This window comes from Filicampus tigris, chromosome 3 (genome assembly GCF_054856515.1).
Source record: "Filicampus tigris isolate MCC_2025a chromosome 3, RoL_Ftig_1.0, whole genome shotgun sequence".
In the NCBI taxonomy this organism is placed as follows: domain Eukaryota; kingdom Metazoa; phylum Chordata; class Actinopteri; order Syngnathiformes; family Syngnathidae; genus Filicampus; species Filicampus tigris.
Window position 1 is genome coordinate 2611544 of NC_141219.1, and position 27518 is coordinate 2639061.

General features: G+C 41.3%; 2 protein-coding genes across 3 annotated transcripts; both read right to left on the bottom strand.

Moving 5' to 3' along the window:
• Positions 1 to 2234: 2234 nt before the first annotated feature.
• Positions 2235 to 12626, bottom strand: lpcat2 (lysophosphatidylcholine acyltransferase 2). 2 transcript variants are annotated; one of them, XM_086026360.1, is made up of 15 exons: positions 12333 to 12626; positions 11945 to 12087; positions 8945 to 9162; positions 7856 to 7968; positions 7632 to 7692; positions 7169 to 7227; positions 6962 to 6996; positions 6763 to 6817; positions 6393 to 6475; positions 6195 to 6320; positions 5979 to 6132; positions 5186 to 5284; positions 4593 to 4734; positions 3720 to 3918; positions 2235 to 3646 (listed from the first exon to the last, which is right to left on the bottom strand). In XM_086026360.1, exons 1-14 carry the CDS (start codon positions 12441 to 12443, stop codon positions 3749 to 3751), a joined length of 1569 nt encoding a protein of 522 aa, XP_085882486.1. In that variant the 5' UTR covers positions 12444 to 12626; the 3' UTR covers positions 2235 to 3646; positions 3720 to 3748. The 2 variants fall into 2 exon arrangements, with proteins under 2 accessions (XP_085882486.1, XP_085882485.1); XM_086026359.1 differs by having other exon boundaries at positions 2235 to 3918.
• Positions 12627 to 14176: 1550 nt separating this feature from the next.
• Positions 14177 to 26578, bottom strand: mmp2 (matrix metallopeptidase 2). Its single transcript, XM_086026104.1, has 13 exons — positions 26274 to 26578; positions 25954 to 26180; positions 23995 to 24143; positions 23383 to 23511; positions 22975 to 23148; positions 22346 to 22519; positions 21550 to 21723; positions 21309 to 21464; positions 21099 to 21225; positions 18953 to 19089; positions 17876 to 18035; positions 17682 to 17791; positions 14177 to 15197 (listed from the first exon to the last, which is right to left on the bottom strand). Exons 1-13 carry the CDS (start codon positions 26406 to 26408, stop codon positions 15094 to 15096), a joined length of 1956 nt encoding a protein of 651 aa, XP_085882230.1. The 5' UTR covers positions 26409 to 26578; the 3' UTR covers positions 14177 to 15093.
• Between the last annotated feature and the right edge of the window lie 940 nt (positions 26579 to 27518).

The following is a 27518-nucleotide window of genomic DNA, read 5'->3' on the forward strand; positions in this document are numbered from 1 at the left end:
TAAAAGGGACAAGAGGCACGTGCCTCCGTTGATCTCATCAGCTTGGATCCAAATGAAATGAGACGCTTCGAAAAGGTTAAATCCAATTGAAAGGTGGAATTCGCAAGTTTGTTTTAGCGGCGGGGCTTTTAATAAAGCCGCCGGCCCCAAAATCATTTATCTCAACCTCATCATGATGCTTGGTTGCAATATAAATCCACTATATCAGGTGGAAGGGACGATCAAATTATGCATATTTATTTACTATTACGGATGAATAGTCGTAGAAATGAAATGAAATGAGTAACGCACACAACAATGTGAATGTGGAGCGAGCACCTGTCAGAATCGTCAGGAACGCAAATGGTCACAAGACGTGGCGTCGCATAACGTTAAGGTCAACTTTTACGATCGCAACATGCGGTAAAGGCTCCGCAGTTCAGCTTGGAGACTGTATGCAGCTGGTGCTGCTGCTTTGTTTACCAAAAGCACAAAGTCGACACACCCCTGTTCGAACGGCAGGTTTTGCCGATGTAAATAAATGAGACCAAGATCAAGCCTTTCAACACCTTCCACCATGAATGTGACCTAAAACCTGGACAACTCATTTAAACAAAATCTTCGAGATTGGAGGGGAAAATAAACAATGGCTGCTCTGTCTTGTAACTGGAGATGTGGCTGCGTTCAGAATTGTGAAATGGAAGTCAGCACAAACATGCCACCGGTTAAAGTTGCTCTGATTAACCCGAAACAAAGTTCAGATCTTCTAGTAGGCTTTTCCTGACCTTTGATTTATGATTATTATTATTATTGATTTCCTGCTTTCGAGCAGAAGCCTTAAGATTTTGTTCTAACACTAACAGCTATTTGGAAGTAAGACAACAGTAAAACTGTTTGCGCCGCATTTGCCGTAACTTTTGGAATTTTGGCCCAAAATCGGAACCGCGATTTCATCAGACCATAACACCTTTTCCCATATGCATTTGGGAGATTTCAAGAATGTTTTGGAAAAATAAAGCTGGGCTTGGATGTTTTTGTTTTTTGGGCTGAGATAAGGTATGAAGAGTCTGTTGCACAAACATATAAAGAAGATCAGACATTGCTGTCAGATCTACAAAACAGCCAGTACTTGCCAGAAATTCCTGCAATGCCTTCATTGTTGTTGTTACCATGGAAGCTCTCTGCAGAGCTTGGCTTGTGCTGTAAGATGTGACTACAAAAATGTCAGGGAACACATACTAGAACTGTTGAACTTTATTTGGGCTTAACCAAAGGCACCGTAAAGAAGAAGTCAACCCAAACATTTTCTTTACAAGAATATGTTCTATGCAGGCCCACTAGTCGAAACATGGCATTCTGATTTATATTGCGTTTGAGGATTTAAGCAGCGAAATCGATCCAGGGGGCGGCCATTTTGCCACTTGCTCTTGACTCATAGCTCAGCGTAAATGGCTTGGATAAAATAGTCAAGTTGACAAAATAGCATCAAGTGCGAATGCGGTTTAAACCAAACGAAAATGATTACTAAATAGCAAAAGACTGGGTGGAACTTAAGTCAAACATGGATGCGCACAACATTATGGAGAAACGGTCAAAAGTCTACCAGGATGTGAATTGTTGAAAAAGTCAACACCTCTCCATATCAAGATATCGTCAACATGCGGGAAAGCGCTACAGTCCATCTGCAACGTTGTTTACAGTGAGCTGCTGTCCTGCTTTGATATTTATTGATACAATTGTTTAACTGATGGGAGTTTATTTTTTGATTAGCTTTATAACTTGACGGGAAAAGGAAGGAGTCTTTCTGAGGGAGGAGTTTTTTTGTATATAGAATTGATGGGAAAGGGGAGGTGTCTATAAGAGGAATGCGTTTATCTTCCATCATCTTAAGTTGATGGGGAAAGGAGGAGCAAAAACAAAGTGTTTCTGCTCATTTTATCATTCTCAAGTCAAACAAGTCAAGTCAAACAAAAAGAAGTTAGACGAGAACACTAGAAAAACTAAAAACTAAGTAAAACTAATCAACCTTTAAAGACGCCTGCCACACACATACAGCAGAATAATGAAAAGTAAACATGTGGCAAATTTGTAGATTAGCTTCGATGTCTCAAGGTATGGGGAAAAAAATAAGGCGGCGATGTTGACGGGTGATGTCCGTAACGAAGCACAGCCTGATACTGTTCAAGCCATGCATTTAGAAGTGTTGTTAATTCTTTAGTTAATTGAATACAAACAAGGGAGGAATCACTCGTGACTCATGGTTGGCGTTTTTATTTCTAGTTCAATCACAATGACATGTCACGATTGCACATTTTCTTGTGTTCACTTTATAAACATTTGCAGTTACAATGGAATGAATTTCATGGAGTTCAGTAATAACATGCTTGAGGAGGTGGGGGACCACTTTAGAGGATAATAAACATTTTCAGATGACTGCTGCCACCAGGTGGTGGCCCAGTGAATGACACAGTGGTGGCCCATTAAGTAAAATAAACATGTTTTTTTTTTTCAGTGCAAAACAATATTAATTAAAGACATACTCTTGTTTTACTTTCAAAATTTGCAGAGTCGACAAGACAACAAACAAAACTGCTTGTTTGTGTGAACGCCCTCCGGAATACGCTGTTTGGCTTTTTGCTCACAAATTGCCCTATTTTATTTGCGCTGGAGTCGACTTAGTGCTGTCTCAGCATGTCGAACAGGGGATGCAAATAGATAGAACATGCAAAGCAAAAGCTCCGGCTAATTATACAGCTGTCTTACAAAGGTCCGTGTCCCTGAGTACACACATACGCCTACAACATCTGCTCGCTTGGAATCCTAATAAAGCTTACTGTACACTAATTACACTGGCACACTGAAACCCTTTGCCTCGATGCAAAACAAAAGGAAGAAGTTGGCGTGGTAAACTCAAAAGAAAGTCACATGAGGTGGAAAGCACACAAGGAATAATGCACACAGCAAGTCAAAGCACAATCATAGTATAGTTAAAAACACCAAACAAACACTGAATTCTTATTTGTCTTTTGGGGGTGAAACACAGCTAACTGGCATAAGAAATCGTTTGAATTTTTTTTTTTTTTAATTATCTGTGCTTGCTTATTGTAATACAGCCCATTCAATTATTTGCAAAAAGACCCCCCTTTATTGCAAAATGTTGTGAAAATGATTAAAATCACATTTTCCTCTATATATACATCATTTCCTCAATGATTCTAGTTGGATTAAAAAAAAAATTGGGAAACCAATAGACCTCATAAACCGCACAAAAACTCCCATTGTCAAGCGAGAGATGCCTGCTGAATTTCAAGTTGTGAGGCTCAATGGGGGGAAAAAAGAGCTCGTTTAAGGTAGCAATCTGGAAATATTAAAAAAAATGGTGGGATGAGATAATCTTTGAAAATGGCAACGATGACACTAAAATGGCCGCTACTAACTTTCACGTCGCCAAGTGGCTGTTGCCAGGCTTCAGTGGCTGAACCTCTCACCATAGTATCCCTCAAAACGGCCATTTGTGCTATAAGAAATTCACCAATGAACAAACAAAGCATGTAAAAAAAAAAAAAAAAAAAAAAAAAATAGGAAGTGGTGTGTGACCAATCTGTAGCTATGTCCGGTGCTCCACAACCAATGGAATTAGTGCCTGCCCCAAAAGGCACAACCAAGCCTGAAAAGAAAAACATTTTAAAAACGTCCATAAAAAAAGGCAAGCAACATGACTACGAAATGCTTCCTATGACCAAAGGGAGTGAGTGGGCCACGGATTGTGTTAGTCATCCTTCTTGTCCGAGGTGCTGTCTTCCTGATTCTGCCCCGAACCGCTCAGCTCCAGATCCCCGGGCGTCGCCTCCTGGATGGCCTGATACCTCTGCAGCTCCAGATAGGTGGTGAAGAGCTTGGCGTACTCCGGGTGGGTCGTGGCAAAGGCTTGAAACTCACCTAAGGGATCCCCAACACAAAATATTTTCAAAAGCGGACTTGTCAGGAAGGCTCCGCGCCAACTTGAAGGACAGTATTTAAAAATTGAAATTTTGACTTTGGTGGACATTGCTGCCATCTGGAGGACACAGGTGGTGTTGATAGATGGCTGGCATTTTTGTTTTGTTAACTTCAAATTCAAATGGTCCAACGGTGTAAATGCCTTTTCTCGTTTACACAATTACATTGAAAAATGTTTACATTTCTGAGTTCTTTTACTGTTTTTTCCCCCTGAAAAACAGTACAATGAACTCCACATAGTCATGGGTTCTGCATTAAAATTTTTTTGTCTAACCTGTCCTCTGTTATTCGCTGAAAAACTCATATTTTTGTGCTCAGCCCAAAGCTCAGCCCAAAGCAATAGCAGTCTTGCTTTAACAATATCTGGTGGCATCTTGTGATGCCACATTAATGAATTGACATTCATTAATTCAGACATTTGCACATAAGAGGGAGTCTGGAACGTATTAATGGCATTTGCATTGGTTACAATGGTGAACGGTGACTTGAGACAAGAGTGTTTTGAATCACGCGCATGGCCACAGAACGACTTAAACTCGTATCTCAATGCGCCACTCTACAGTCGAGAGGCAAGGAAAAGGCTGTCCAAGTGTCGATAAACATTGCATACTGACCGAAAGTGATAAAACCTGAGCCGTCGGCATCAATTTCCTTGAAAAGTTTGACCATGTTGAGGTCGGAGACGCCCAAAGCGGAGCGCAGCAGCGCCGTGAACTCCTCCCGGGTGATTCTCTCATCCTCGTCGGTGTCGAACAGCTAAAGTGAGAAGAAATATTTGGATGACACGCCTGCATTTGGTGCACGCAAACATACCGCAGAAAAGTACTGTGAGAGTTCATCCTGAAAGTGAAACTTTATAATAGGATTGTCTTTTCCTTTGTTTCTTTCAGTCCTCGTCCAAAACCACATTTGTTGTCCTGGTCGGGGGAAATTGACTGCGAGACTGTCTCCAGGGCTCCCACGGCGCTCGGCAGCAGACACAGATTATTACCGTGACATGATCCAAATGTCTCTGAATGTGGCTGTCTGCTTCCATTTCACAGCAGAGCCGCACGCCCGGCTTTCAGCCTTGTTCGGTCTTACTCAAACCCAAGAAACCACGTATTCAATAACGCTCCTCGCTGCTATTCGAATCCTTTACTCATGCTCCTCTAACGCCGGCGGAGTGGCGTTCATGAATCCTTTTAGATTGCAAAAATTAACATACCCGGAAAGCCATACGCAGCACTTCTTCGGTGTTAGCAGGTCGACACAAGATGGTCACGCCGATGACGTACTCTCTGAAATCTATGGTGCCGTCGCCATTCTGGGGAAAGAACCGAAACATTCAAGTCGGGATGAGGCAGTAACTTATTTGGACGCTTACAGGAGCACAGCTTGAATGTTACTTAAATGCGACATATTATGAAAGATTGCCTCAACTTGCTTGCGTACAAATCGTTGGCTCTCTGGAGTCAATCTGAGCTGCCCAATTCCTGTGAGCAAGCCGTTCTGAATTTCGATGTATTATTAGGTGACAATTTTTCAAATTTACACCATACCACTCCACACGGAGTTTCTTCGCCCATGACTTGGGGGGCTAGGCTGAGTGAAGATCTGCCATTTTTAAGCAGGGACGCACTATCATGTCAAAAGCCAAATGGTAAGCAGAGCTGCAGTATTGCCATTAGATTTGAAAAAGCGGCACATACTAGCGTTTGCCGAAGTTGTCAACGTCAAAGATAGGGGATATTTGTGTTTCGTTACGCCCCCGGCGCATGCCCCAGCAGTATGGATGTGCACACTGATTTACAAGTGTAATTCAACAACTTCCCTTGAACATATTGCAACTACTAAAATGTCACTCAAAGGTAATGTAAGCAGAGTTTGTGTAAGAAGTAAGCAGTGTTGGCAAAGCTTCGTATTAGCCAACGGTGTTCGCTGCTGATAAGCGTCCCATACTGGAATGTTTGGCCAAGTTGCCAACGCGGGTGAGGAGGCGCGCTAAAGACGCGTTATACCCGGTCAAAGAGCGCAAAGAGGTCCTCCAGGGCAGGGTTGACGGGGAGCTTGAGGAAGCTGGCAAATTCCTTGATGGTGATACGTCCGCCTTTACAGGATGTGGCCATGCCGGCAAAAGCGTCCAACTCCTTCCTCACGTTGTCCCATTTGATACTAAAGAAGAGACGGCACGTTCATATCGCGTCAGCTCAAAGCCAAGTTGTTATTGGTCCTACTTGAGTTTTCGACTGATTTTGGTGAATTCAACCAGTCCGGCCTCCATTGGCAGTGTCAACTCGCCGGCCGAAATCATCAGACGGCAGTCTTCGTACGTGTGGTCCGTCACGGGAACGCCCAAAGCCCTGCGGGAGCCGTTTAGCGCGTTATACACGGAAAAGGCGGGCTGGACTCTTTGCGTGTTTTTCTTTACTCACTTGGCCATGATGTCTCGCACTTTGCTGGCGAGCAAAGCGGGGCTTTTCTTCTCCTCCTCTGTGGGGACGTGAGGAGGCAAAAACTGAGGAACAGAATACGAGGAAGGTCACATGACGGACATTCAGCGGCCATTTTGACAGCGGTCAACGGAATATTGACACAAACATATTGTACAGTAATCCTCGTATTGTGGATTTTTCTATTCAACATAGTACGTGTATTTTTTTGTCTTGAAAGATGTTTGCAAACATGTCCAGATTCTATCGGAACCCTTGCATGACTTATTGACTTTTAGGCATTATCAAACACTTCAGGTACTTTTTCAAACGTTCAAAAGGCAGCATAAATTTTTTTTTAAAAGAGGGTTACCTCAATCTCCACTGTAGTGTACAGTTGACACAACGTTAGAAGTAGCAGGGTCCTCCTACACATGATTTAATCACAGCAGTTAGTCCCGTAAAACGTATTAAAATAGCAAGTTTTGCAGCAAAACAAGGGAGTCATTTCAAGTAGGTGTATGGTTGTTATTTCTGAAGGACAGACTAATTCTCATCATGAGCACACTTACGAAGTGAAACCCTGCCAAGTCCATGTCACTGTATCCTGGATGGAAGGAAATAGAGGAAAACAAATCTGATGCATATGGAATGGACGCACAGTAAACGGTATGTTCGGTGGCCACATCATTAGGCACACATGCAGACTCTAATGGGATCACATACAAGAGCTGTATTCAAGAAAGAGGTCTTCATCTTTGTTTATTGTAAACACTTACTATTTTATTTGGATATCTCAGAATCACAGGCTGCACAGGTACACCTGGAATAAAGGCACCTATAGGACAGAGTACAAACAAACAAACAAAAGTCATAATTCCTGGAGATATTGTTTCCCCCCCAGCTTTGACTTTGAACAAGTAGACGAGTGTTCCCTGCGTATTTAGAATTCTTTACTTCACCATCGTATGGCATCTTGGTGCCAAGGAACTATGTTGAAGTGAGCTGAGTAACTATCTAGTGCCTTGCTGCCATCTCGGGATACAATATAGGCAAGGAAAACCTTTTTTTTTGGGGGGGGGGGGTGTCAATTATCGACAGATTTTTACAAATTAGTCTAATCTTGGCCTTCCTGTATGGAGTTTGCGTGTTCTCTCCCTGCTTGCCTGGTTTTCGTCAAGTACTCCAGCTTCCTCCCAAATCCCAACAACATGCGTGTTAGGTTCATTGACGACTCTTTACCTTGTTTGAATGTGATGAGACACGAGCGATTTGTACACGTCCCCTCAGGAAATATCAACACCTGAAGAGCAAATCAGTAAGAAAAATAAAAATAAAAATAACATTAAAAAAAAAAAAAAAAACCTAAAAATGTAAGGAAGTGATGCAACCAGCTTCAAAATCATCTTTGAAACTTTTTTTTAGTAACAAGCTGTGGTTTATTTGTGTATTTTCCCCTTTTATACCTGTGGCCAGCGGCCTCCTGACTTGGCTCTGCCAACAATCTCTTGGATGGTGTTCTTCCTTGAGTCGGGGTCTTTTCTGGACACCAGCACTGGCTGGAGGCAGCGTACGAACCCTGCGAGAAAAGATTAAAGAATAAAAAAAGGTGAAGCACATGACAGGAATTGTCTATAAAATGAGATAAAATAATCTTGATCAGTCCCCACAATGGCGGAATTTGCAATTTATAGCATACGTACTGAAGCTAAACAGCCTAGAATTCCATCCTAATGGATAAATCAGCTGAAAGGTTTTTTTTGTTTGTTTAACTCTTAGACTTGCAGTAAAGTCAATCAGCGTTAAACGATTACCGCTTGAAAAAACACAACACATCAAAAGATGAGAGGTGTCCCGGCTCATCCGCCAACAGCATGAACACGTAATGTGAGTATTCTGTGGTTGTCACGACAACAGCAGACAACTCTCCTTTCAACCAACAATGTTATTCTCAAACGGCTGTTTGATGTGAAATCCACAACTTACGTTAATGTAGCAAACTTGTCAAAAGGGTGGACAAACACAGATGCCATGCATTTTTTCGAGTTTTTTTTTTTCTTATATGAACACAAAGACACAGCATCGCAACATGAATGTTGTCTTCATTCGCCTTCACGTCATCTTACAATGAATTTTCAAACTAACGATACATTACACGGGCTTCCATGACAACAAAGCCTACAAAACATTGGCGGGGCCCTCTACTGTTAATAATGTCATAAAATATTGACATACGGGCTTGCATATCATATTTGATAGGGCTACTTCACTCCATATGGAGGCTGTGAAATTGCGCAGCTAGATTAGGGTAAGAAGATTAAGGAGATGACGTGTGTGACATGCATACACACCTCTCCGACTTAACCTAAACGGCTTATGGGGTACTCAGTTCAAACAATGCCAAATGTCTATAGTAGAATGCAAGACTCCCCCCCCTCATCACCCCCAATTTCTAAACACAATTACGACATTGCATATAATTATATTTCCTTTCCCTCATAATGAGCTCCAGTGACCAAGTGAACAGAAAAGAAGAAGGATAAAAAGTGTCTCACTGCCAAATATGGGCGTGGCCAGGTTCTCCACACGGGACACGGTGGAGGGCAGGCCGGCCACGATGCACACGATGCCGTCGAAGAAGGTGGAGTGGGGGGCCACGGCCAGGATTGGGGCCTCGCCACTGCCCACCTGTTTGCCCTTGACCACCACCCGGAAGCCCATGCAGAAGTAGTAGGCTCTCCCCAGGGCAGCCATCACGCTCTGACACATGAGCCTGCGGATGGCATGACCTTTAGGTTTGAGATGACAACTTATTCAGCATGCAAAGGGTAATTAACACCGGCGGAGTAAGAGGAGGGGTGCAGGGGCACTGCCTGACCTCCCCGAGATATGCTTGGACCCCCCAGGTGCCAAGCCAGATAATTAACTTTGGGGTATTTTATGTTTTTTTTGTTTTTTTTACAGCAATTTCTTTCCACACATACCCTTGTCCTCCGTAGGGAACATATCATGAATGTTTATCAAAGTTTTCTGAAGAGTTTGTAAAAAAAAAAAAAATGTTTTTTTTTGTTTTGCGGAAACCCTTGAAATATGTTTGAACCCCCCCAGATGCCATGCCAGATAATTGACTTTTGGGTATTTTCACTTTTTAAAAAAAAATTTTTTTTTTAACAGAAATTTCTTCCCGCATTTCTCCCCGTCCGCCGTCGGGAACATATAATGAATGTTTATCAGCGTTTTCTGAAGAATTTTGGGGGTTTGTAAGAATGTTTTTTTTTGTTCTGTGAACCCCCTGAAATATGCTTGGACCCACCCGGTGCCAGACCAGATAACTGACTTAACTGAGTATTTTCAGATTTTTTACAGGAATTTTCTTTCCGCATTTCTCCCCGTCCCCCGTCGGGAACATATAATGAATACTTATCTGAGTTTTCTGATGAATTTTATAGGTTTGTAATTTGTTTTTGTTTTGCAGACCCCCTGAGATATCATTGGCCCCTCCATGCCCCCCCCCAACAAAAGAAATCCTAGACCCGCCACTGGTTATTAACTCCACAAGTGTATTTTGCTTGTTTTTTTTTTCATTTCTATCATTTCCGATGACGTAAAAAAGTATTGCAAACAGAACAACTTGGAAGTCAACCAGCATCACTGAACAAATTGTCAGTTGTTCTATTGCATAATATATTGTTCATATAATACCGCTCTCGCTGTCGATAAAAATGTATTAGCTAAATTGCGCAAGTGCACCTAAAGTAGTCGTGTATTTTAAATGCACTTCAACACCTTCATGGTGTCATTTGTACAGACCGTTATACTTTAAACCTTTGCAATGAGGATTGCAAAACATTCTACTTCAACTTGAGGCTGCAACCACTTTTGACTTCCGCCGTTTACTTCCTTAGTGGCGAAAGTTGTCCGCTTCTACAACTATTCTGACAGTAGGCATTCAATTTGAATATAGCAATCGGATCATCAGATAAATGAGGAATCAAAGCCAAACAGTGGAAGAACTGAAACAGTTTATTGTATTCACTGTCTGTGTTCTGGGAAGCGAGGCGAAGTAACGCTGCTGGTGCAGATACGGTCTCAAAAAAATCCACTTAATACAAACAATGTCAATATCTATTTGTTTTGACGATAAGCTGCTTTGGCTGACGGGCATTTTTGGTTCGGATCGCAAATCCGAGAACATGTTGCAACAGAGCCACGCTCACAGGACACTAAATTAAGTACATCATGAAATGATTACAGCAATGATTTTTTTTTTTTTTTCGCGACCAAAGTTTTACATTTTACGACCCTATGACTACTGCTTTTTAGATACTCCAAGGATTAACTCAACAACTGCTTCACTTTATCTTTTGCATATATTTACGTGAAGAAAAATGAAAACAAAAAACATGATAAAATACCATCAAACCGAAGACGGGGCTTATTGTCATGCGTGTCAGGAAGAGTTCAAAAATCTCTTAATCATTTGTGCTGTCACTGATGGCGTAACATTTCACTCCCCTGACTTCCCTGTAGAACACATGCATTCACTTCCCACTCAGCAACGGTGTGAATGTGAGAGCGAAAGGTTGTCTCTCTCTAGGGTACAGTCGAGTATGTCAAGTCAGCTGATAGGCTCCAGCTTCCCACAACTCTGAACAGGATGAAAAGTATAGAAAATGGATTTCTGTTTGTACTGCTTTCACCCACTACAGTGATGTCTGTTAAAAAGGGATTTCTATTATACTGAATGTAATCTGTCGACTGGCGCAATCTTCATTTTCCCCTGTGAAGTAATTGCCTTTATACAAGGATTAATGTACAGTAACCCCCAGTTTATCACGGGGGATATGTTCCAGACCCACAGGCAATAATTGGAAAATCAATCATATGGGGACCATACTTAAATAAATAACTTTTTTTGTTGTTGTAGTTTTAAACTTAAATTGAGCACCCTTAAACATCTTCATTCCTATACTGTTTAAAAGGTAAATAAAAACAGAATACAATGATTTGCAAATCCTTTTCAACTCATATTGAATTGAATACACAACGAAAAGATGACTTTAGTTGGGTTTTTTGGAAATATTTTCTCATTTAGAATTTGACGCCTGAAACACGTTCCAACAAAGCTGGGACAGGGGCATTACATCACCTTTTCTTTTGCATTTGGGAAACAAAGACAGCAATTGTTGGAGCTTTGTAGGTGGATTTCTTTCTCTGTCTTGTTTGGGGTCTCCATTGTTGTATTTTGTTCTTCATAATGTGCCACACACTTTTAAAGGAAGACAGGTCCGGACTGCAGGAAGACCAGTCTTGTATCTACATTCTTTTACTACGAAGCCACGCTGTTGTAACACGTGCCCAATGTGGCTTGGCATTGTCTAACTGAAATTCAGAAGGGATTTCCCTAAAAAAGAAATTGCTCCAAAACCTGAATGCATCTTCCAGAATTAGCGTGGAAATTTCATCCCAGTATGTCCCTGTTAACTTTTATTATGTTCTTCAAACTACACTTGTAATTTAAAATCTTCTTCTTTTTTCTTTTTCAGACAGGTTACCTTCTCCATCCTGTCATTGGTGCCACGGCTCCCTTGAGAGGATGCTTGAAGGTGATGATAACAGCCACTGGCCAGGTCACCATGAGGACCAATGAGATGAGGATGGCTCGAAGAGGAACCAGGATGATTCCCTGGAGGACACACTGCATACACGCGCAATTATAGTTTTGTCAGGCAACACACATTCCATGTTTACATTCCATGCGTCAAATCCAGATCAGTGGGCAGCAGCACATAAGGGCTCTTATTGTTCTTGCCGTACACATCAACGCTGCAAAGCAGATTACATTACAGAGAGGGTGAGGCGCGTGCACGTAATCGCACGCACGCATGTCGACGCGCATTTATTCCTTCTATGCACTGATATGAACGCGCCATTGTCACTCACTTTGATTATGGTGGCCTTGGAGAGTTCGGTGTCCTGCACAAACGGGTTGATGACGGCAGGCAGGAGCAGCGATTGCTGCCTCGGCAGGGCGAAGACGCGTTGAGATGGCATCGTGAGGCAGGAAAACGACGCAGGGTGCGGTTACAGGAGCAGCTCCATGTTATCATTTCACTTCCTCTACCCCTTTCTCATTTCTTCCTTAGCTTTTTGCCTATTTCACGCGGCAAACCACAGCGTTCATGCTAGCAAAACAGACAGCAGAAGCCATCCCGGAAGTGACCCAACTCAAGCTCCGCCTCCCTTGCTTCACCGTTTACGTGATTTCGGAAAGATTTTACAGGTACTTTAATTCATGTAATTGTGAGTTTAACAGATTGTTAAATAAAGAATAAATAAATAAATAACCATTTCATTATTCTACATTATTTGTGTTGCTAACAAATTTTCCATTTTAAAATAACGATAGTAAATAAATAAGGCGAACGATGTTTTGTTAGAATGTTTTGCAGGTCTAAAGGGAATAATTCAAAAGTTCATCGATGTTATCCTGAACCGTCTTTGTTGATTCTAATCTTGATCCAAATTTGAGCGGGCCCTTCTGTGACTCCCATGCTAACTCTATTTTGGAAATGTACATAGTCAGTACTTTGTACATCTACAGATTTGTTTTGGATAATATCTTGTAACTTTGAGTTTACCTTGCATAATACTTTTGGGCTTTTTAAAGTATGGCATTTTACTTATAAACAATACTATCTATTAATCTCATCAGATTTCTTGAAAGTTTCATATTCCATCCAACCAATTTTTTGTGTCTTTATGAACTGGAACTTTAAAACAAGAAAAAAAGAAGAAAACTATTTATTAAAAATTGAATTGCCATTTCAATGTCCTACTGAGAATTTCACGGCCCCATGTTTTCGTTTTGTGTTTTGCCGCCTTATTTTCACTTGTTTGCTTATTTTTTTTAACTGTAGATTTAAAATAGTTAAAATAGTAATAATAAAGTTTGACAGATTGTTAAATAAAGATTGGTAAAGAAAGAAACAACAACTTTACTTTAAAGGGCCCCAATGGTCTGACATTGGCACTTATTTTGTAGAACTGGACTTAAGTGATGTCCGCATGATGTCTGTACGTATTTATTTATTTTTTTTAAGGAAAGTTTGAAGAATTACGCAAAATGAAACAAAATAGGATGAACGAACTGAAATGAAGTGAAAATGAAGGGTTTGTTTGGAGTTTGGAATGGCTTTGAACTTGCATCCATACGGCAGTGCCACTTCGGAGCAACAGCATCTTTCCGGTTTAGATTGTGTTGCAGTCTTTTAACATCCATGGGCTCGGCTATTGAACACTTCCACCCGAAGACATCACTATTTCGCGACGAGGGCTATGGACTTCATCCCTGTCCCTCTGAAGCAATTAGGGCTCCCGCAGGTTATAAAATATTTGGATTTTGTTCGCATTGAGACTTTTCTCTGTAGTGAGCATTGGCCATATATATATTTTTTAACATCACACACACCCAAACAAATCAGATTCCAAACACAATAATGCAATAACATAGTACAATAACTAAGAAATGATTACAGTGTTTTTTTTTTTAAATCGTTTAGTGTACTGCACAAGGAATTCCACAAGGTGGCGCAGTTTTAAGTAAGTATATTAAAACGAAAGAAAAAAACAGTTTAGAGCAGAATGGTCTGGTCAAAAGTATTGAGACAGGTTTTCACTTTGTGAACCTCGCTTTGTGCACTTGGACAAAGCCCTGTTGGTGGCCTATGGACTTCAAATCACATTTACGATCCAATTTAATTGAATTAAATCACACTCATCTCACATTATTACCATATAATGACAATCTTTATTGATGACAGTAACAAAGTGCACAAGCATGACAACCAAGACAATAAAAAACTACAACTGTATCGACACGTTGAGGGTAAAATAAACAAAAGTTTTTTGTTTTTTTTAGCAATACTACTGCGGTACAATTGTCATGATTTCATCATGCAGCAAGGCTAGACGACCCAAAGAGGCAACCTGTGCCTCCAATCGCTCCGTACCAAACTAAAACAACAAAGCTCTTACAAAGTGCTAACCAAGAGGAAAATAATGTGTGCCTAAACAACTCCTGGAAATTCCACCACGTCAGACATTACACAGAATATAAAAATGCATGTATATACAAATGAGTGTCAAATTAAAAGATCACGCCTACATTTGAGGAAGACCTTCCTTTAGTTTGACACTCCATTGTGTGCATTTTTTGGAGAAAGTTTCTAAAGCACCATATTCGGTCACAGAGATTGTGCAAAAGTCATTTTTTTTTCAAATGTATTGCACAACCATGAGAAAATCAACTACAGTTAAAACAGATACATTTCTTATGAAACTACTTTACACACTTTGGCGTCATCCAAGCCAAACGTGGAATCCTCATGCCGTTCACAACAAACTCATCTCACAGCACGCTGAAAGCACTGCCTTCAATGCAGTGTGGACATACCTGCTGTCTCTGTTAAAAAGTCGACTAAAACAAAGGACAATACAAAAGAAAGAGTACGCATATAGTAAATGTGCATAGGCGTGACATGGAACGTCACACATTAACAAAGCTGTGTTTCGCTGTGCGGAAAGTCCAAATGGAGGCTTCCAATGCATTATTAAAAAGTAGCGCGCACGGCAGCGGCGGCCTCAGGTCGAGTATGAGAGTGTGTGGCATTGTCCTCGTCGCAGGGAATGTAGCCTGATGTGCTCAACAGCCGAGCCAGTCCTTTGTGATTTCACCCAACTTGACAATCTTCAAGCTGCTGTCCTCCAGTTTGAAATAGTGGTCGCCTTTGAAGAAGTAGCTGTAATCTGGTGGAGATGAACACAGCGCAGAAAATGAGGATTTCGTACAGAAGACGACAACAGGTTGGAGAAATTATCATGTTCCCATGCTCAGTGGGTTTTCTCGCTCACCAACAAAATCTGCATAATTGCTTCGTTGAAAATTCAATTGTCATACAAAGCTTATCTCTCGGTCGAGGTGTAGACTATCACGTCAACATACTGTACTTCCTCGACACACAATACTGTAACACTCTCTCATTTGAACAGAGCTTCGGTGGCATCTTGTGACATCTTAGGGCGGGCATTTCACCGAGAGCACAAAAAACACAAATAGGGGAGCTCGTGTGAATATGCAGGAGATTAAACGGAATACATCGGTCATATCCATTAAGCGGTGGCACACTTAAAGGGAGTAAACCCAAAAATGTTCTTTACAAGAATATGTTCCATGCAGGCCCACTAGTTGAAACACAGCATTCTGATTAATATTGTGTTTGTGGAATATGAGTTATGCAGCAAAAGTCACCCGTTTTTGTCCATCTCAGGGGGCGGCCGTATTTCCACTTGCTGTCGACTAAAGATGACATCACAGTTGCTCAGGGCTCAGATAACGACCAATAATGGCTCAGCTTCAGAAAACAGGTGAGCCGTGATTGGTCCTGAGCCCTGAGCATCTGTGATGTCATTCCCAGTTGACAGAAGTGACAAAATGTCCGTCCCCTGCGATGTCTAAAACGGGTGGATTTTGTTGCCTAACTCATATTCCACAAACGCAATATTAATAAGAAGGCTTCTTTTGACTAGTGAAGGCACAGAGAACATATTATTGCAAAGAAGATTTTGGGGGGGTGGACTTGCTGTGTAAGGAAATGAATAAAAAAAAAAAAAACACGAGACAGACTTGTTTACTCACATCAGTTCAGAAACTGCTTTGCATTATATCGTCGTTGTCCTGTGAAAAACAATTATGTCCAATTTGGGATTTAAAAAAAAAAAGCGATGTCTGTAACGCGGAAAGACCATTCACGTAAAAATAAGAAAATTGAAAAAAACGGACATAAGTGGTTTTCACAGGGCAGCGATGATATGTAAAATACAATTTAGAGTAACGGCGCCTTCCTTATGGCACTTTTATGACACCGCCTCATTCTGCCCATTCAGGTAGAGGCCCCTTATGCATCAGTTAAGTCTTCTCCGAATGTTGCAAACAGAGGCTCTTCTGTCCAGCTGCACACATTCACTTTATATAAACACATTGACTCTGAGATGCTGAAGCTGCCGCGCATGTTAACAGAGCCGCAATGGAGAAAAAAAACCTTGGTCACAAGGCGCTGCCAAAATATTCCCATTCAGAAGGAGGCCAAGGGCAAACAGGAGGGCAGCGGCGTGCATTCCTGAAATTCACCCCCCGGGACTGTTCTTTTGTTCTTTCCTTAACAAAGTTCATATTATATGTAGACTTAACTTCTACAATTGTCTACTGCTTAGTGTAGTCAACATTACACATACCCACAAATAACTTGACTCAATAGGTCAATGTGATCGCTCAGTCATGAGAATTCACCAACTCATCCCTGCTTCTAAAATAGAATGCTTCTCAGATGCAGACATTAGTCGTTTTGTCACCTTAAAGCGGAAGTCGACCCAAACATATGTTTTCAAGAATATGTTCTGTGCAAGCCCACTAGTTGAGACAAGGTATCACAGCATTCTGATAAATATTGCATTTGTGTAATAAGAGTTAATCCACCCGTTTTTAGCCATCTCTGTGGGCGGCCATTTTGTCACTTCTGTCGACTGAAAATGACATCACAGACCCTCAGAGCTCAGATAACAACCAATCATAGCTCAGCTTCCGAAAACAGGTGCGCCGTGATTGGTCGTTAACTGAGCCCTGAGTGTCTGTGATGTCATTTTCAGTTGACAGAAGTGACAAAATGGCCGCCCCAGAGATTGCTAAAATGGGTAGACTTTGCTGCTTAACTCATTTAATATTAATCATATTGCCTTGTTTCAAATAATGGGACTGCATAGAACATATTCTTGAAAAAAATATGTTTGGGTTGATTTCCCCTTTAAGGCCACCATACATCCGGCAATTGTATTGATATCAGCAAGTTGTATCATTTACCTTATTAAAGGGGAAAGGGGAAAAAATAGGATCTGGGAGGATTTTTTTTATGTGCATGTATCCTAGTGAACATGTACTGTACGTATTTTAGGGGTAGCAAACATAAACACCTCAAAACTCATTCAGCAGACTTAAGGTTCGAAAAACAAAAAAAGAAAAAGTCCCCAACACTGCTGTAGTTTCTCCGATCAACACAGAATTTGGTGGACATGTTTACCAGGTTGCTCCCAAAAAGTCTTGAGGACACATGGAACAAATTGAGCAGGAAAACTGTCTATTTTAGTTTGAAGCCACGGCAGCCATTAAAGGGCCTGTACCTTAGCTATTTAACCCAAATGAGCCCCGATCAGAAGCAGGTAGATTTCTAATGAAATTACCAATTCCGCTGAGACTGAAGGCAGCATCAACACCATCTGGGATGCCGTTCCAGGCTTCAGCTATGAGTTTGGGGAATCCGTCATCCATTGTCTTTGTATTTTCATCGTATCTGCAAGTCACATATACAGAAGTTGAATTAGCAAAATAATTACACAGTCAACATACTTTGACAGGTAAAAACATTGTTCCTCACCTCCAGAATTGCTCCCCGGCAAAGAGGTAAGTCTTCCTGTTCTTCCTAAAGCTGAAGGCGGCGTCAATCTGTTCCAGATCGCTGGGCAGGCCGAGGCTGTCGAGACTCTTGGGGTAGCCTCTCTCCAATTCGTCGGCCTTGTACACCCACATCTCCTTGCCTGTACGACATAAGGCCAATGATAGATAAAAGTAACCACCATGTACGCTCCTGGTCGTCTGATTTTCTCATGCATTCCTCTACACAAGTGGATGAAAACACAACAAGCTGCTCTACTGTGTGGAATTATGGTGTGTGCCACCCCTATGACAGAAATGCATTTGTCCGAAGTGAAGAAGTGATACAATTTTTAGTGCGTGTTGTGATCTTAAATACTGATAAATTCCAATGATGTGTGGCATGATTTGAACAGAGAACTATTATTAACAAAAACGTTTTGAGTGGAGATACCACCAGCTTACACACTGATATCACAAATACTGACATAAATTCTCAAAAATAATTGCAACCTGTTATCTCTAAATGAATGAATACTTTCAGAAAAACACTGTGGGCGAAGAACTATGAATCAAATAACCCCAATGTTCAACGTTTTTCCCATCATCTATGACAGACCATGATTCAATATCATGGAATCAATACCATTGGTCAGCTCCAATGGGGAGGTTCAGTCATCCAAAAAATTAACGGAATATTGTTGACCAAGGACATTTAGTCAAAAGTCTATCACTTGTTGACATCTATTGCACAATATAAACCTAATTATGTATATGTTAGTTGATTGCTATCTATAGCCAACCTAGACATGCTTTTGTAGCTGGCACAAATTATGTAAAGCTCATCCTAGTGCAGGAACATTAATATTTCATTTCGTTTAGTCAAGCCCAAAGAATGTTTGAAGAACCACTAATAAGTGCATATTGGACTACGGGATATCCCCACCATCAGTTCCAGAAAATAGAAATGGCTGACCATTAAAAGTAAAGTCATCCAAGTGGTTTCGCAGCAAAGGCAACTATTTGTTTCTGATGGAAAAAAAAAAAAAATCCCAGCAATCAGCACTTTTACTGATCCAACCTGAGAAGAAGACTGTTTTCTCCTCCACTGGGTTTTCATAGACGGCGTCCATCTTGCTGGGCAGGTCAGGCCAGTAGGTGGCCACCAGCATGGGTCCATTGGGCTTGCTTCTGAAGTTTACTGACCTGAACAGGAACCTGGCACAGAGACAGAGGAGAGGTAAAAAGGGGACGGGAGGTGGGAGGTGGGCTAATAGTACGGAGTTGAAGGTGGGGGGCAGGGGACGGCCGGTACAACTTCTCCACGGGCCGAGTCAGCCCACAAAGGCGTGATTCATGAGCATCTGGTTCTCGTTAAGACCCGAGGCTGCGCCAGTGGAACAAGACCCTTCTTGCCTGGATTCGCAATACGGCTACGCAATAACAACGACGACTGCTTCCTAAAACCTTTTCCACTGACCCAGTTTCCAAAAGGCAAATGATACGCAGGTCTTAAAGTAGAGCAAGGATCGTGTCAAGTCAAAGTGAGAAATACAACCATCAGCCCTGATTTAATTTTGTTCTTTATGAATCCATCTGCAAGTTTTGAAAGATCTCCATTGCGTTTGCAGAAAGTAGCCGTTTCCAAATGTATGATCATTTTATACTGAGATCCCGTAAAATAGCCACATTTGCCATCTACGCAGAGCTTGGCAAAATTGGGACATTGACACAACTGTGTCCACTTTCACACAGCAACCCAGCATACCACAATCTGACAATTAAATGCAAGACAATGTGATACCAAACTGTAAATTGACAAGAAACAGCATTCAATGACGACTTACACAGAACGCAGCAAAGACGGGAATTCAACTAATGCTCGGCATTCGGCTTGAATTTTTTGTTCAATAATATGATTTCGGCTGGGCAAATTTCAAGTGTCGTTCTCAAAGTGCAGTAGTATAGAAGTAGCCATATAGCATAACTTTTCAACTTCACTCCTATACAGTTCTTGTTTTTTTTTTTCTCATAATAGTATAACTTTCTTTTGTTTTCAGTGTAGCAGTAATACTTGGTACTTTCCAGACCTTTAAAAGCCCAAAATAAAACCCAGCAATTATTTCAAACGGTACCCCTAAGGACCTCTGCACGAAACAAGTGCAAATTACCCCAATAACAGCAAGGAATGACCATAAAATGAGTGACACCAGAGAACGTGTAAACATGCAGGTTGAGTGGCCGGCTAAAAATAATTTCACTCCACTTTGAATGAACATGTTGAAACTGCAATAGATAAAGTCTTTATATGTCTAATGACCGACATTGTCACTTGGTATGAGAGAAAATTGCATGAACGGAATACTTGAGACCAGAAACACGGTTAGGCTATCAGACTGTTCAAACTTAAATATCTGCTTGGACTCCTCCAGCATTATGAGTCACAAGGAATCATGTTGCAGCACAGCTTGATTTCCAAACAACGAGCCAAACCTTTTGAGGGCGCCAAAGAATTTGATGCCTGCAAATGTAGTGAAATAAAAGAATATTCTGCGAGTTGGATTCTGGTTTGATTCAAATGCAAGCTTGTCCAGGAGAAACACTTAATTCCTTGGTCAGGCTGTCCTATTTCCTTTGGATGCGCTGCTAAAGAGTTCTAAGTCTCATAGCTTGTATTTACTTTTACATTACTTTTACAAAAATCGTAGTCAGCAAAATGCTCAACCACTTGCACAATTTTCAAGAAGACTGATGCACAAACGCAGCATTTCACTGCTGCATGAGTAATTGCTTACACGCCGGTGCGTGTGAAGCAAAGCACACAGCGTTTAAGGCTAATAACTATTTGTATTGAAGGCTGGTTTTAGTTTGAAAAAAACGCAAGCTAGAAACGGTTGGACATTCCATTTCTGGTAAACAAGGAATAGAAGAAAACAAAATGTTAGCATTAGTAGCAGATCTTCATAAGGTTTTAAAGTAGCAACGAGGATAGTAGCAGTGGACAAGAATCACAATGTACAACAATCGGACCCCCCACCCCCAAAATATCGATGTATGTATTATCAGATAGAGCATAATGAGAGGAAGCAGGTATGTGGCAATTGTACGTGAATAAATAGATCCGTCATACCGTCGTCGTACCGTCATTTAATGGAGCAAATACTATGACGTGTGATTACGGGGATGCCATTGGTCCAAAACAACGTTACACCTTTCATTTCATTTACCTGTCCTTAAAGAAGAAGGTCTCTCCTCTAATTTGGGCAACAGCATCAAAAGTAACAGGCTCCTTGCAGATGTCCATTGGGGTAACGGGTCCCTGGGTTGGGGGAAGAGGCTTGTCTGTGGGAACGCCTAAAAGTACAGTATAAGGGTCGATTGTCATTCCCTGGGCTTTAATTGAACCAATCTGTGATGGTATGGTAATTCCTTCCTACCGTAGAGCTCCTGGATTCCCGCGATATCATCGCTGGAGAGTCTGAAGTCCTTGGTGAAGGTGTAGATGGGGGCCATCAGTGCGCCAGGGTCTTCAGAGTGCTCCAATCCAAGAGCATGGCCAAACTCATGAGCAGCCACCAGGAATAAACTGTAGCCTGAAAACAATCCATGTGTTGAAATATGCGGTATTTCCTTTGCAGATAGAATTCAGTGATAGGATATGAATCCGTTGGTCACTACCTTGGTCGGGGCAGAAACCCCACTTGCGGTCATCGTCGTAACTTTTGGTCGTACCGCACCACCTCTTGCCATCACTACGTCCGGCCGTGGTGCAGGAGTCGTAGGTGTCTCCCAGGAAGGTGAAGGGGAAGACACAGGGGCCGCCTTCACTGTTGCCTCCCACGGTTGTCATGGCTGCAGAGGAATGACTATTTCAATGACTCTTATAACTGTGACGGTACTCCCTGGACTGGTCTCTTATCATTTGCGCATGGACAAATGACCATTAACACTCACATTCCCACCAATGGGCAATTTAGAGTTCTTTATTAATGTAATATGCTAACATAACATGTTCTTCAAATGTAGGCATAATAACCAATGTAGATAACCCACACAAGCAGGAGAACACACAAAAGAAACACAGGAGGGTCCAGAGCCGGGTTCAAACCCGAATTTAGTGACTCTAAATTCACTTATTTAGAGTCTTCAATGAACCTAACAATGATCTTGTGGAGACAAGCTTGGAATCCAGAAGCTTCCTTACTATGAGGCAAAAGTGCTAACCACACGGAAACCCCAGTGGTCATACTTCTTGTCTAACACCGTGATTCTCTCACAACCTTAAAACCAGGCCGACTTGACCGAGCGGGTAATGAGCACATTAAAATACTTTCACATGCCTTCGGCAAACCATGACCAAGACCGGAAAACCACAAATGAAACTTCCCTGGAGAGAAAAACACCCATCAGGGTAGTCAAGGCTTCACAGTCCTGTAAACAAAGATGATAAAATCCAAAAGAAGTCACCACCGACCGGTTTCGGGGCAGAAGCCGTAGCTTTTGTCCTGGTCATAGTTCTCAGTTGTGGCACACCAGCGATAGCCGTCATCTCTGCCCGTGGTGGTGCAGCTGTCGTACTTCTCGTCCTGGAAGGTGAAGGGGAATTTACATGGAGCGCCATCGCCGTTTCCACCCAGGGTGAAGAGCACTACAATGCAAAGGTTGAAACGAACAGAGTATTAAATTGGGTGCATACATACCGACAATCAGGCCAAATTTGGGCATTTCTCCGCCCCGAGGATAGGTTCCACAGGAGAAAAAACATTTCAAAGATGTTCAAAATACCCATTTTTGACTACAAAGCAAAAGTCCAAAACAGCCCAATCCCAAAGAATGTTGACAGAAAGCTCCAGAACCAATTGCACCCCTAAAGTTTACGGCATATTGAAAGGGGTAACACAGATAAACAAAATGTTTAACAAAGACCAATTTCCTAAAGTAGGGCAATAACTTTGGAAATAAATCCACAATGATTCCCTTACAAAACCAACAGAAAAAAATGTTTTCCTGGCAAAGCCTCACCGCCTACTTTCTGTCAGTACAACACAACAGAAATAATTCAATACGATTAGGTCTCTCAGGCCAAACAAGGCTGTGACTTACACTCGTGAGGACAGAAGCCATATTTGCCATCGTCGTCAAAGTTGTAGCTGGTAGAGCACCACAGGAAACCGTCGTCGCGGCCCTGAGACGTGCAGCTGTTGTACTCGGTACCCTGGAACAGGAAGGGGAATTTGCAGAACTCTCCGTCCGCGTTGCCGAATTTCACCTTCACCACTGTTTGAAAGAGAACCAATAGGATTCAACTGTTTGAAACTCATCTGGATCAACTGTTGCAAAAGGGAATTTTTGTCTTCTGTTCACCTTCCAGATTGGCGAAGGATTTATCCAAGCAGCAGTGCCAGAAAGTTCGTACAATTACATTTGTTGGCGTTGAATGGATGCTGTTGTAATATGTGTGTCAGTTGTACTTTGCTGAAAATGAGACGCAGCACTTTGGAAAAGTTTTACCTTGGCCCTCTCCCAGCGTCCACTGCTCATCGTCATCAAAGTGGGAGTCGCCGCCTATTCCTGGACCGGGAGCAAAGGCGTGAGCCAAGAGGCCGTCTTTGCCATCAAATGGGTACCCATCGCCATGCTCTGTTGATGACACAGTTTATCATACAATACTGCAGGCAGCTGTTTGAGGTAACGTATTTATCTATTTCGGCGGACAATTAATTAAGTGGGGCGCGATATCTATTAAAGCGAGGGTCACTTATGTAATGATAAGCAACTGCCGCCAGTACAAAGCATCTATAAGAGGTAAGGCATTTATTTTTACAAACATGGTGGTATCAGTCAGAGTAAAATTAACTATAGTCGTGGCATTTCATTATCTGTTTCACTGAAAGTGAAAAGGTGTTGTTTGAACGTGTGGCAAATATTTATTTGAAGTGATGATGCTCCTGGCAATTTAATTGAGAACCAGTGGCTATTAAAAGACGTAGTGATATTTAAGTGGGCGAAGCACTCTGAGATTTACAGTATTGAGGACATTTGTTCTTTTTTTATTATTATTGTCACTACTGTGAAAGTGATACGGCCCAAGAAAACACTGGACTGCGTGTATTATTGGCATACCATTGCGACCAAAATTGATCATAATGTCCGCCTCTCCGTCCATGAGGCGATTGAATGAGAGCGGCGTGACATCACTCCACACTTTGAAGGCTCTGAAGAAAGCGTCATTAATGACTTCCTCGTCCAGGTCCGGAGAGTATCCGAGGATTCTGTGGAGCGAGAATGAGGTGCTTTCAAGAAGAAGCAACGACAACTTCACAGCAACGGAGATTGTTGAAGAATTTGGCTGCAGGAGGGAGTGTGCGTGGGGGTGCTGACTAACAACATGGCCATGAATCATGTGGCGAAAAATGCAGCAGGCAGCAGAAAATCTGGGATCATAGAAGCACTCATCTGGATAAACCAACTAAACATCTTTGTAAACCTCGAAACACAACATCTGACAGTAGGCTACTTTGTTTTTAGTAAGAAAAACATGTGTCATGACCCAGAGGATAGTGGTGATGGGAGGGGGTGTTTGGGAATGCAGGATTAGGGGCTGTTAAAGGAGGGTTGGAGAGTGGTGTGAGGTGGCTCAAATTGTGGGGTGGCCAAGTTGAGGTCCATTTGAATATGTGAAGAAAATTTGGACCAGACATTTTTTGATGTTAAAGAACTTCTTCAGGGGCTGCTCACATGTGAGCGTGGTTTTGATTTAGTGGTCATCGCCTTTCTAAATGTTTGCAACGGCTAGTGTGTTAGCATTTCCTCTGAACATAGAAGAAGCGCTTTTGTGACTCAGGTTGCTATCTTACCTAATGCTTTACATCTTAGCCTGATAACAATCCTGATCATTTGAATCAGGTGTGTTGCAGGAGGAAACCTCAAAAACATGCAGGAAAGCGACCCTCGAGGACCGGAGTTTGAGACCCCTGCTTTACAGTATCTTTGAATCTCAACGGTTAACATTTGATCCATTGTCTTGTTAAATGACACTCAACTACAGTCCCGTTATCTCAGTCTACTCAATGGCTGTCTTACGAAACTTGTATGTTAGCATAGGAACTGTTAGCATACCAGCATTTCATAAATTCTCTTTGAAATAGAACTTCAATATATGACAAGATGATAAATTCTTGTCAATCTCTTGTCTCTTTCTTTACTAAGACTGTTTTCTGTATGTTAGTATCCGAACTGTTAGCGTTTTATCAATTCACATTTGAAATGACACCCAGCTATATGGAAGGGTGTAAAATCATTATCAATGAGATCAGTCTTATCACTTTATTTACTAAGCTCGTCTAAGTACTGTAGATAGTTTTCCCGTGATGTCATGCTGGGAGTCTATCCATAGTTTTATTGTGGTGCTTATCGAGTGTTTTAATAGGTAAGTTTGACAGCAAATGTAAAAATAAAAGAACAAAGTGAATTATTGTGGAGTGTTTGGCTGCAACAATATAAGTGGGTGGGACGTCTCATTTCATCGTTAACCGACACCAGTTTTGAATCAAGGTGAGAAAAGCGAACATTTTTCAAGAGAAAGACGGAGGTTGTGGCTTTCACGACTCAACAGAGCGGATCTCTCTTTGTTCTGAACACTTCATTGACGGTAGGTTTTAGCGCTTCACAACATTAGAACGGGGACGGACCGTTCCGTCCCTGGGACGGAATGCCCAGCTCTGTTTTTAGCCCTCCTCTCAGAACATCTAAGATTGAAAAATGTATAACACATCTTATGTTTACCTATTAATACAGAAAAAAATAATGAAATATAAAAACAGCACACGTTGGTCTACTAGTCTTTCTGTTTCAGGGCTATCTTATCCTGCCCATCTGGACCTCCAACATAGTGGACAAACAAATACAGATTACATGATGAATTCTACAATATTTACATGTTAACAGAGAAAGCATTAGTAGCCTATTTCAGAATTTTAGCAATTCTTATCATGTTAGTAGTATAATCAATTTGAAACTTTTTCAAGTCCCTCATTCTACATTTAGAAATATTTTTAAATATACAGAAGTCCATGGTCTGACCTATAGGTGACGTCTTTCTTCTGCCACAATGGTTTCCTGTGGAAGAAGTTGTAGTTGGCCACATCTGGCACGCCGCAGCGGGGCTTCTTCATGATCTCCACAGTCTTGGCGTCAATCTCGCCAGTCTCTTGCAGGGAGAAGAACTTTTGCATTTTCTTCAAGGTGTCCTTGAGCACCATCAGGTTACATCTGTCTTGTGGGCACCCATAGAACTTGTTCAGGTAGCGCTACAAAAAGTGGGAAAAATATGTGGAAAATGGGTACAAATTGGTGAGGGAAAAAGCCATTTGTACTGTAAAAGAAGACTAAAATAATCTTACCAGTGCAACTTCTTTGTCTGTTCTGGGAGTGTCATCTCCGGGAAATTTGATGATAGGAGAAGGGGCAGCAGATGTTGCTTTAAAGTAGATAAAATAGAGAAAAAACACACTCACAAAAATGGACACTAAACCCATTTTGAAAGCCTTTGGGTTTCCTTAAAAGTTGCTCAAAGTTTCTCAAAGGTCCTCCTGTTTGTGTCGCTTCTGCTCGTCTGCAGTTTTTTTCTTTCTTTCTTTTTCCTTTTACCTCAAGCTCTCACAACTTTCTCGTTTTTTGCTTACACAAGCACTTTTTTTCTTCCTTCTTTGTGCGCAGCCATGAAGAAAGCAGAGCTGAAAGTGGGAGGCATGATGATCTTAGGGGTGAACAAAGTATGCCCCGAGGGCTACATCTGGTCCTTTGCATTCTTTGAGCCCATGAGCATTCATCTAGAGTCTTAGAATACTTCTCATCTAAAGTTGTTGCATTGCTTTTGTTTAGTTTGTGCAATAGGTTAATTCATTAATAAAATAGGAAAACATTTTGAATAATAAATTAAGAACAAATGCATTGTATTTAAAAAATGCGGTTCTGGGCTCTGTCCAAATAGGATTGAACCATGAAACTATATATATATATATATATATATATATATAATTTTTACTCATCATCTGTTCTCAGAAGAAAAGCATAACTGACAAATTCCTGACAAATATGACCATTTTGCATAATCACAGAACAGATAATATACTGTATGTCATTATGACTCACTCGTACACTTTTGTGTAGTTAATGTCCTTTTGTGTAGTTAATGTCCTTTTTAGAAGTAAATGTTTTTTTTAACAGTCCTGATAATGACATGAGCCAAAATACAAATTTTATACTCTATCAAATCGGCTATTAGAATCCCTTGTTTAAACTTTTGGCATTATTGCACGAAAAGTTGAGTGGATGCTTTGTTTGAACCCCAAATTCAGCGCTGTACGTTTTTTAAGCAACAGTTCTATCTGGCGGCGTAAACGAGGAACTACGTTTAATGTTCAAATAGGGACATCTGGTGGAGTGAAGTGGGAAAAGCCCGAGTGAAAACTCTAATCTTGAAATGTCCACTGATAATGAACATAATTAAATCAATTAATTCTTCTTCTTCTTCTTATTATTATTATCATTATACTTATTATTATTATTATTATAATTATTATAATTATAATTATTATTAGTTGTAGTAGTACACTGTACCATTGTTCAAACTGAAAAAATGCATC

Bases quoted from the DNA above. Each gene is read 5' to 3' on its own strand.
- lpcat2 (XM_086026360.1), bottom strand. From the start codon at position 12,443: ATGCCATCTCAACGCGTCTTCGCCCTGCCGAGGCAGCAATCGCTGCTC. The intron at 6,818-6,961 runs GTAAGTGTGCTC...AATCATGTGTAG, and splicing joins ACTTGGCAGGGTTTCACTTC to GAGGACCCTGCTACTTCTAA. The intron at 6,321-6,392 runs GTGAGTAAAGAA...CGGCTCCCGCAG, and splicing joins GTGCGAGACATCATGGCCAA to GGCTTTGGGCGTTCCCGTGA.
- mmp2 (XM_086026104.1), bottom strand. From the start codon at position 26,408: ATGGGTTTAGTGTCCATTTTTGTGAGTGTGTTTTTTCTCTATTTTATC. The intron at 21,724-22,345 runs GTCGGTGGTGAC...ATTCCTCTGCAG, and splicing joins CGGCTTCTGCCCCGAAACCG to CCATGACAACCGTGGGAGGC. The intron at 21,226-21,308 runs GTAGGAAGGAAT...CTGTACTTTTAG, and splicing joins GGGAATCCAGGAGCTCTACG to GCGTTCCCACAGACAAGCCT.